We start from the raw sequence: 11,175 nt of genomic DNA on the forward strand, positions 1-11,175 counted from the left end.
GCTTGATCCCCAGGGAGTGGAGAAGGATCTCATTTGGTCTTGCTCCAGATATGTGGACTTGAGCTGCAGCTGCCAAATTCTACACTTCTCTGAATTTTGCAATGTCTACAAAAATATGACCTTTACAGGGAAACTGCATATAAAATATGTCTTTTAGACAAAAAAAAGGTATATAAAACATAGATTTGGGGGAAATTGTGTACAAAGCTGCATACAATTTAAATGCAAGTTTTGTGTGCACTCTTTGGGGCAGAATGAACACTAAGTACCGTATTTTTCCACGTATAAGACCAGGTTTTCCCCCTAAAAAATAATGTCAAAAATTAGGGGTTGTCTTATACATGGTGCCATCTCTCCCCCCCGCCCCATTTTCTTAAACCTGAGTCCCCCAAAATAGGAGCCGTCTTATACATGGGGGTGTCTTATAGACGGAAAAATATGGTGCGTACAAAACTGAGACACAGCAAAAAAAAAAAAAAAGACCTGCTCTGTTCATCCCTCTCTCCTCCAGCCATAGGACTGGATGCCCAAATCGCATTGGTTCTCTGCTGCTTGTATGATGGAGGCCCTTGACATTTGCATGAGTACAGCTCTCTGCTTCCAGCAGTCTTGACAGGTAGCAGCAACCGAAGGTGTGCTGGAAAGCTCCACCCCGGAATGTGCCTTTTGGAGATTCCTCCTCCTCTGCCTCGTCCTCCTCCTCCTCCTCACTCCCAGAGTGCTGGGAGGAGCCTCAGAGCTTTGATGCCCTTTAATTGGGAAAAAGGCTGTCTCAATGCTCCAGAAGGCGAGAGCGGATCAGGAAAAGGCCTGCAAGGAAGCTGGAACTCCTACCAGGTAAGTGTGTTCATTTGTTTTTCCTCACCATTGTGGGCTGAACTGCAACAAGAATGCCTTTTGCAAAAGGTTTTAAAGGTGTTCACTGTAAGGTGGGGACCACAACCTGGTGGGAAGATGTCGCTGCTAGGCAGACAATACTAGGTGGACCTATGCCTCCTGACATGCCTCCCTGTGTTCCTGTGGGACATGTGCCACAAAAGTCAGGCTTACTATTAGCCAAGGTAAATCAGGGCTTCAGTGGTCGAGATCAGATTTGTAACGTTTGAAAAGGCAGCCACTGACACTACCCTGAAAACCTTCCCCCCAGAAGAAGGGGAAGAATCACAGAAGCCCCCCGTATCTTGGGAGAGGAATACAGTTCACAAACCAAAAGATGCGACTCCGAGGCAAACTCAAGCCCAGGCACCCCTTGTGTTTGAAATTAAGCACCTCCTGTAAAAGCAAAGAGTCTCAGGTTGCATCTGGAATTTCGTAACAAAATATGCAGGCTTAATAGTTTCATATATATAATAGGCGGGGTGAGAGAATGTTGTTGTTGTTTTTCTCATCTGTAGTGTCTATGAAGATCTTGGGGTCTTGTGAATGTTGTGCTCGCCTTGTGGGGAAGTGTTAATTCATCTTTTTAATTCATGTGCAGCAGATCCCCGTGAAATTCTTGTCAAACGACAAAGTGACAACACTCAGAACCTTATGGTCCCCGGTATTTTTTCAAATGATCTTTGAGAGCTGGGAGGAGGAGCCAGTGCTTTGCTAATGTATCATTTTAACATTACAGGAAATGTCAAGAGTTGGTTTTACAGCTTAAAAAAAAAAAGACTAATCAGGGAAAATAAAATGCTGCAGAGACAGAATTCATTGAGAGCAGAAATGTTGATCACAATAGTTTGAAGATCAAGTGATCACTATCCGTGCTTCCGTATGGAAGGTATATTTAAAAAACAAAGTTTGTGCAGAGCATGTGGGCTGGATCCAGAATAGGTTAGGTGGACTTAGGTTCTATTGAAATCAATGCGACAAAATTCATCATGGCTTAACCAGGCACAGCAATCTGGGGAAGTGCTGTAGCTGAGTGGCACAGCATCTGTTGCATGCAGAAAATTCTCCAAGATTTCAGGAAGAGTCCAAACCCCTTCAAATTTGTGTGTAAATATACCGGTAATGAGCTTCCCCCACCCCACTAGCTAACCTTAGCTGCAAGTTTCATCCTATTCTCAAACAAGTAACACCTCACTGGTAAGAGAGAGAAGGATAATCACTGGGGGGTGGGGAGCTTCTAGCATCAAGGAAGACAAAATTGAGGTTCTTGGGCATGCTGAAGAGCATCATTTCATGCAGGGGAGCATGGAATTTGCAGGTTCCTATGTCCTTTGAACTGGACCGTGGGATTAGGGAAATTTAGAAAGTCCATATTCCCCAGCCTTTCCTGTCTCAGACACCCATTTCCAATAAGTTTTTGTTACTTGGAAAGGGTATGGGATGAAGATCCAAATGGGATGTTTTTCAGTGTTTTCTACATATACTACAAGTATTTTGAAAGAAAATGAAACAAAACAAAACAAAAAAGCAAGCGAAGAGAAGTTGCAGTGGGGTGGGGGGCAAACTGACAATGAAAGAAAGGGAGGGAGGGAATTCACTGCTACTACTACAAAATTTCTTTACAAGTCTTGTAAAAAAACATGAAGCAGATACACAGAAGATAGGCATGATAGTTACACGGAAACTCTATCCCAACATAATCAGCTGGAGATTGGGGAGAAATTAATTCAGCTCCCATGTTAACATGAACCTACCTAATCTGCACTTCCTGAATCAATAAGCAAAGGTAAATGCAGCTGTCTCTTGAAATTTGCACTTCTCTGAATTTTACAGTATAGTTCAACAGCCAAAAACAGCATGCACAAGGTACACACAAAATTCCATATGTTAGTGAAAAATAGCTTACAAACATGTATTATATTTGGGGGCATGGTTTGCAAAAATGTGGACATTAGAGAAAACTGCATACAAAAATGAGGACATTTAGAGAAATGTGGATGAAATTATACAGGGATTTCTCTCTCTCTCTCTCTCTCTCTCTCACACACACACACACACACACACACACACACACATACACTGCTGCAGAAATTAGCTATACTACAACTATAAAAATGAGGAACTAGGAAAAACCAAAATGGACAGATTTGCCCATCCTAGCATAAGGGCAGATTAACAGCATCACGCCCTAAGCATCCAGGGGTCTAATCTTGGCTGTGGTTAGAAAAAAAATTATAAAAATGGAAAGTTTGTCTGATCTAGCATGGCAACTCTTGCGCTGTGCTTTTAGTGCTAGGTCTGTGATGAATTAATAAACCTTGGCCAATCATACAGATTAAAGATGAATCATCTTTGTGTCAGTGTTCCTGCAAAGACATTTTTTTGTTCCAGTTTCTCAGTCTCCATTTGGCTTTCTAGAAGAGATGCTTGAGAAAGGGGAGCATCAGACAGCATGTTAATGCTCTTATAAACTTTAATCAGCCTCCCTCCCCACTCCTCCACCTTGAATCCATTCCAAAGGCACCTGGACCCATTCCCTCTAGGCTGCTCTAAATGCCTTACTTTCTTCAGTACAGACTTTCAGTTCATGTGCAGCTCCTTGAGGACTTCAAAGAGCAGCAACTGTTTGACAACACTCTTCGGGGAAGATCCTTCTCTCCAGAAATTCAGCACTAGCCATAGGAAGCAATTAAGGCTGCCTGTGTTTCTCCTCTTCCCCAGTGCCTAGGCATGTGTACATTAAAAACCTATGGGTTCCTTTGTAAGAATCAGCCACTGTCATGCTGCAAAGAAGGGAAAAGATGCAGGCAGCATCGGCTCCAGGTTTGGGGGGCCTTGGGGCAACATGCTCAGAACCCAAAAATGAAGTAGAAGTGAAGAGGAGGGGCTTCTACTTCATTTTTTGGTTCTGCTGTCCATTTGCCTGCCCTGCTCCTCTGACTCTGTCCACACCACCACCCAGATGCGCCATGGATCTGGATCCATCTTCTCCTATTGTCTGTTGTTGCTCAGGTGTTTGTAGAGAGCAAGTGATCAGGCAGTGGCAGCATCAAGGAGATGCAGCACAGAGCTTGGGGTTGTCATTGGGGCCCCTGTTTTGAAATGGACTTTGCCCACTGATTTCAACTTCCAGTCCTGAACTGCATCACTTCGGACTGTAGGTGAGACCTCGTATGATGGGCACTCCTCCACTGTTTTAACACATACATGCAAAACTAGCACTTGATGGGAAAGACTCAGACAGAGACCTTCCCCGGGATACTTCCAGCAATTTTTGGCAAAAACTGTTAGGGTCCACCTCAAATTTACAAAAAAATCAATAGTCTACCCCCTGGGTCCAGCTTCAGATTACCTCCTGGTTCCACCACTGTGGAAAAAGATTCTGCCTACAGACCCAAGAGTGGTCAGCTAGGGGTGGGGAAATCTGTCAGTTGTGGTTTCTCATTTCTCCAAACTAAAGTTCAATTCTTCACATTCCCACATCAGTTTTTAAATTTTATTTTAGAAAGTCCTCATGAAAATTTGTCAGGATCTTAGTATGACTTTCTCCTAATATACATGTTTTTATATGCAATTTCCCCTAAAATGCACATATTTGCAAAGCAATTTTCCCTACTATAGTGCATTTTTGTATGTTACGCTCATTCATATATGTATTTTATGTACACTTTACCCCAGTATGTGCATGTTTTATACACATGGCTTGGCTGGAGAACTGCTTCCAAAAATATGAAGAAATGTGAATTTGGGAAGATGGTTGTGTTTAGCTTCTCATGTTGTTTCAGAAAGTGTGATTTAAGTAGGTATAGCTTTAAATGCAAATAGAACCAAATTTCTCCTTGATCCCTATGTTCAACCCTAAGTTCATGTGTTAGTAGTGTGGCCATATCTTCTCTACAAAGCTGTCTAGTCAAAGTCTGGTTTACAGATGAAGAAACCGCAAGGAGGGGGGATAAGGGCCTTGAATTTGCCCATCTACAATATTTGTTCAGCAGCCACATAAGTTTCCTAGTCCCAAGTCTTCCACACTATGGTGCAATGTATTGTATTCCTGATTAATTATTTGCATATGCTAACTCTATGTAAACTGGTGCTTTCCCATCTGATGTTGTGTTTCCTCTTTTTTGGCATTGCGTAAGTTGCCATCATAGGAGATGGCAGGTCTCCATCATTTCAGAAGCAAATGGAGACGCTCTTGAGAACTCGCAGCACCCCAGTCTCATACCAGAGTTCACCACCGGGCATCTTCCTTGCACACACACACACTTTATTTACTGCAGCAGTTAGCAGTTCTTGCCCCTTTGGGAGATGAGGGCAGGGTGGATAGATTGTGGTTTCTTTCTAGCCTGTACGGACATGTTGCTGGCTTAGGCAAAACATATGACATCCATATGGGGGAGAGGCACATGGTGTGGGGGTGGGGAAAAGTATTGGGTGTTTAAATTGCTATGCATGTTTTCTAGCTTTGGCTCTTTAATCATTTGTAATCTGTGGTGAGGGGAGTGGCACAGCTGAACCCAGAAAGTTTATTTTATTTGCATATCCATTCATTTATATACAAGCTTTTTGCCAAGGCACCCAAGGCAGTTTACAGTTTTAAAGACTAGAGCAAATTATATTCTAAGTGTTGTAAGTAGCTGGGCCAAATCCCCTCAGTTTCCTCGATCATCCATTCATTTCCTCAGAAACTTCATCCAAGATTCTTCAGCAGGGGTGGGAGAATCTTGTTGCTTTTTTGATGAAGTCATTGAAGAGTTGGAAAAGGCTCAGAAAAGTACCACCAAAATGATCAAGGGGAGGGAGTGACTTCCCTGTGAAGAAATATTGCAGTGTCTTGAACAGGGCCAGATTTAGGTTTGATGAGGCCCTAGGCTACTGAAGGTAATGGAGCCCTTTATATGTCAACAACAAATTGTGGCTGGTTTTTGTGTTGGATATATGCTATATGGTAATTTATGGACCTAATAGGTATCTAAAGCCATTTGCACATAACAAAATATGTATTTTATCAAAGTAATTGTATTTTTTTCCCTTTAATTTTTTTTTGGGGGGGCCTAAGAGAGTGGGGCCCTAAACTATAGCTTGTTTAGCTTATACATAGATCCAGCACTGGTCTTGAACTTCTTAGTTTAGAGAAAAAAGCAAGTAAGAAGTGGTATGATAGAAGTTTAGAAAAACCATGCATGGCATGGAGAAAGTGGATAGACAAAAGTTTTTATTCCTCTCTCATAACACCGGAACTCATGGACATCCAGCAAAGCTGGATGTTGGAAGATTTAGGACAGATAAAAGAAAGTCCCTCTTCACACAGTGCATAGTTAAACTATGGCACTCGCTCCTCCAGAAGGCAGTGAAGTCCAACAACTGGGATGGCTTTAAAAGAGGATTAGACAGATTCATGGAGGAAAGAGCTACTAGCCATGATGGCTATGCTCTACCTCCACAGCTGGATGCTGTAATGCTTCTGGATACCAGCTGCTGGAAACTACAGGAGGGGAGAGTTCTCTTGTGCTCATATTTCGCTTGCCGGTTTCACACAGGCATCTGGTTGGCCACTGCGAGAACAGGATGCTGGACTAGATGGGTCTCTGGTTCACTGATCCAGTGGGCTGTTCTTATAGGGGATTTAAGCAAACATCGTCCTTAACTAGAAATAGTGGTCCTAAACATGATCATCAACTTTATGGTGGGGGTCTTAGGGGTAGCACTTACTCTGCTTCCCAATTCAGTTTGGGAGGCAGAGGAAACCCCAATCCCATGATCCCCAGCAGGTGATGAAGCTCATCAGCAAGCACTAGAGTGATATTCTCTGCAGCCTCTATCAAGCACTCTCTGTCACCAGCTACCAATTCTTCTTCTCAAGGTTGAGGGGTATGGCTGGCAACAGGTCAGTGTGGACAAGAAGCAGCAGTAAATACTAGTCCCAAACGATATGGGAGAAATTGGAGCAGTTTGTGACAGGCCATCAAAGTCCCCCAATTCCACACTTACCCCATTGTTAGTTGTAACATGTTGCTGAATTTGGAAGTAAAGCTTTTATCTCAAACAGCTATGAACCTTCATGGTAGATGATCAAACCTGGCAGGCATTGCAGAATGGGTCTAGAAAGACAATACAGCCTGCAGATGAAATGGTTTGAGAGTAATCCTGAAGGGAGAGGGGGGCTTAGGTTATTTCAGTTCCATGCAGCAAATCAGGTCTAGGGGTGAGGTGTTGTTGACAACCTATCTATACAGTGTTTCTTTATACTCATACAGGCAACATCAGGGTGTTACAATATTTCTAATTCCATCTTCTCATGTCTTTTCAGGAACTGGAAGTAGAAACCAGAGGCCATGAACTGGGGAAGCTTTCAAGGGCTCCTGACCGGAGTGAATAAATATTCCACAGCCTTTGGACGTATTTGGCTCTCAGTGGTCTTCATCTTCCGGCTTCTAGTCTACATAGTGGCAGCTGAGAAGGTTTGGGGAGATGACCAGAAGGATTTTGACTGCAACACTAAGCAGCCAGGCTGCCCAAATGTCTGCTATGACCATTACTTCCCAATCTCCCACATCCGCCTCTGGGCCCTACAGCTCATTCTGGTTACCTGTCCTTCCCTGCTGGTAATCATGCATGTTGCCTACCTGGAAGCCAAACTAGAGAAACATAAGAAGAAGGTTGGGGCAGACTATGCACTGCGCTATCCTCCTGGCAAGAAGCGTGGAGGCTTGTGGTGGACCTATTTCTTGAGCCTCATTTTCAAGTCTGCTGTGGACATTATATTCCTCTACATCTTCTACCATGTGTTCCCAAACTACACACTCCCCAATGTGGTGAAATGCTCCCTTGATCCTTGTCCCAACATTGTAGACTGCTACATAGCTAAGCCCACAGAGAAGAACATCTTCACCCTTTTCATGATCAGCACAGCCTGCGTTTGCATCCTCCTCAGCCTCCTTGAAGCCTTCTACCTCGTTGGGAAACGATGTAAGGAGCACCTCCAAGCCAGAAGTGAAAGCCACAGGAGGCAGGACAGTGAAGTATTCATTATGAAGAAAGACCCTTCCTCCCTGCCCCCCGGTAAACATAACCCAAATGAAATAGGTCTGGAGGCATTCAATAGTACCGACTATAAGCCTTCTCCCTTCAACTTCACATCCTGCCCACCTCAGACAGCTCTGACCTCTAAAACAGCACCATCATAAGCAACCCTTAAATCCTGGGGAACTGGGTAATGGAAACCTTATACAGAACTAATATTACCTACTTTTCATATCAGCACTTTCTTTTAGGCAGGACATGGATGTGATGTATGAGAGGGAGAGAGGGATGGCCTTTGTCCGACACTCACCTAATTCAGACTGTTCAGTTTTCTGATATACGTACTGATCAAAGAAGTCTATATTAAATGGTCATATCCAAATTCCCTGGTTCTTGCAACTAATTCGATCTAAACCACTTACGGTTTGCATATTGTGGACGTGTACTACTTACACGTTGCAGATTGCACTATTTCTGTCCAGTCCAGTTTTCAAAAACCTACCCTCCACCACAACTGAAGGTGGCTGGCACACTTGGTCTTGACTGCTGAGATACACACACACACAGAGAGAGAGAGAGAGAGAGAGAGAGAGAGAGAGAGAGAAAGAGAAAGAGAAAGAGAGAGAGAGAGAACCAAGTCAGTTCAAAGACAGGTATGAGTTTCTTCCAGCCATCATGCCAAAGTAACAAGATGTACTGAGTGTAAAGCTGTCAGTCAAAACTATCCCCAAATGCCTGACAGAATAAGTGCATTTGACCAGTTTACTGGAATGACGAAGTTTCATAGCCTGGTGAACTCCCTGGAAAGTGAAATCCCTTCTCAGCTATGAAGTTTACTGTGTAACCTTGATTCTTCCTGTCACTCTCTCTCAGTCTAAACTACCTTGCTGCATTGTTGAGGAGATAAAATGTGAGACTTGCTTCCCTGAGCTCCTTAGAGGAAAGGTGAGATAAAACTGAACACAAATCATGTCCCCCAAAGCAGGGGGAGGGAGAGAGAGAACGATAAGGGGAAAGGTGACTACAGGATGAATACAGAACTCAAGCCTATAAAATGAAAATGCTGATATTTGAAGCACAGGTGCCCATGTCCAAAGATTAGTGAGAATTACCACAGACTCAGAATAAAATTGGATTAGGTTGTTTTTTCCCCCTTGTTTCCCTTTGTTTCATCGAGCATTGATTTGAAATCAATAGGTGGTATTCAAGAAAGTTTTATGCAAAATAGACCTACTGAAATTAATGGACCTAAGGAACGTCGTGTTTATTAATTTCAGTGGTCTACTCTGAGAAAGACTGAGTTCAATGCCACCTGATTTGAGTCTTGGGAGATTCTCATTCATATTTGGATATGCCCATCTGTGTCCAGGAATGGCTGACATGATAGGGTGGTGCCCAGCAGTGGCATTGCTGCCACTTACCTGCACTGTATAGAGATGGACCAGGGTGGCAGTGAGACTGGGGTTGTGTGGGCAGAAGCACCAGATTGGCACCATCAATGCACCTGAGCTGTCCCAACCTTGCTGCCCCCGTGCCTCATCCAGGTAAGCAGAGCGACCCCAATGTTGGAACGGTGGCTCCATGGCACCACCCCACCATCTGAGCCATTCATGATTTGTTGTTTTGTTATTGCACTATTGTTGTAAATGCTGGTTGGGGAGGTGAAAGGGGTAATAGCTTTTTTCTTTTCCTGCCTATCTTCCATGTCACATCTTATCTCCAGATTCTGTACCGCACAATACAGCTGTGACTTTTGAATGTAGACAGACAAGTGCCTTATCAGTTAAAATGCAAGCAGAACAAAGAGGTGGGGGGAAAGGTGTATGTGTTATATTGAGATGTTCAATAAAATGTGAATAATAATTTTAAAAATTCCCGTTGGGCATTTTATTTATTAATGTGTTGCCTTTATACCTCAGCAGAACTCAAGGTAGTATGCGTGGGTCTCCCAGAAGTGGTGTGGGGCATGAAATTTCCCATTTCATAAACTGATTAGTATTAATGAAAGCACTTCGTTATGCAGCTCATAGCTAAACTATGGAATCCACTCTTACAAGAGGCCACCAACTTGGATGACTAAAAGATTAGACATTCATGGTGGATGAGGCAATTGATGGCTATTAGCCCTGGTGGAGGTAGCATGCCTCTGAATATCAGCAGCATGGAATCACAGGTGGACAGAGAGCTGCTGCACTCAGGTTCTGAATGCGGGCTTCCCATAGGCTTATGATTGGCTACTGTGAGAACAGGACGCAGGTGCAGATGGGCATCCGGCCTCAGCCAGCTGCTTTTTCCTATGTGTGAGTTCCTAGGCCAGTTGAAGACCTAGTATTAGGCAAGCTTGGTAGTATAAAAGTTGTAATTAATGTTTTTCAGGTAGTTATCCCTAGCAAGTGTGTCAGGTAATACGTGTATGCCCTTCATTTGCATTTGTAAATGGCGGGGTGGGGTGGGGGAATAGAAATTACAGATACATAATTTTACAACATCAGGGTTAGATGTCATTAGGATCCATGTTGGGCATCAGGGGCCCTTGACATGGTATCACAGAAGGGCCCACACTCTCCAGCACACATCTTCTTCTTTGGGAATGACTCATAGTCGAGTAAGGTTGTCTTCCATGAACACAAACTTAGCGGTGTGTCTGTAGTTGACTGTGGAGGCCAATTCTGGATCCACACATCCTTCCACAGTGGGGACTTAGGTTTCCAGGTGGGAGCTGATCAGTGTGAGGGTTTGCCAAGTGTGCCTTCCTCTTAGCTCGTTTCTCCCTTTTGCCCTGAGTTTGAGTGTCTTCAAAGTCCATGACACCTTTGGTAAAAGCTGTTCTCCAATAGGAGCGCTCGCAGGCCAGTGTTTCTCAATTGCCGGTGTTTATACCACATTTTTTTAGATTTGCCTTGAGAGAGTCTTTAAACCTCTTTTGCTGACCCCTCTCCCTAATGCAGTTGCACTGGGTGAGTGGGGTGCTGCTGCTGCTGCTGGTAGCAACACCATTCACCATCCTCACTGTCGGGTCCTGGGCAAGCAATTTAGCAGTGGGTGAATGACAAAACTACTTCTGAAAGGCCGAAAACAGCAGTGCCGCCCATGGCTACAACTGCTGACAAGGGCCCCAGTGGGGAAGGGTAGGGAGCTTTGGCACTCATCCCTTTGGAATGCATGGGAAGCCCCTCCCACTTTTGGAGGGGAACACAGAGGTGTTTGTGCATCCCCGGAAGTAGCTACACCTTAGAACATTCCCCAACAGTGTTGTTGAAGTGAGGATGTGCAGTG

General features: G+C 43.9%; 1 protein-coding gene across 2 annotated transcripts; it reads left to right on the plus strand.

The window, feature by feature from the left end:
* Positions 1-701: 701 nt before the first annotated feature.
* On the plus strand, positions 702-9,771 carry LOC310767958 (gap junction beta-5 protein-like). 2 transcript variants are annotated; one of them, XM_083625629.1, is made up of 2 exons: positions 702-837; positions 7,187-9,771. In XM_083625629.1, exon 2 carries the CDS (start codon positions 7,212-7,214, stop codon positions 8,061-8,063), a length of 852 nt encoding a protein of 283 aa, XP_083481755.1. In that variant the 5' UTR covers positions 702-837; positions 7,187-7,211; the 3' UTR covers positions 8,064-9,771. The 2 variants fall into 2 exon arrangements, with proteins under 2 accessions (XP_083481755.1, XP_083481756.1); XM_083625630.1 differs by lacking the exon at positions 702-837 and adding an exon at positions 3,889-4,037.
* Positions 9,772-11,175: the final 1,404 nt, after the last annotated feature.

This window comes from Podarcis filfolensis (assembly GCF_964270895.1).
Source record: "Podarcis filfolensis genome assembly, chromosome: 8".
In the NCBI taxonomy this organism is placed as follows: domain Eukaryota; kingdom Metazoa; phylum Chordata; class Lepidosauria; order Squamata; family Lacertidae; genus Podarcis; species Podarcis filfolensis.

What these genes read in the sequence shown, in the direction of transcription:
- LOC310767958 (XM_083625629.1), top strand. Translation starts at nt 7,212, where the DNA reads ATGAACTGGGGAAGCTTTCAAGGGCTCCTGACCGGAGTGAATAAATAT.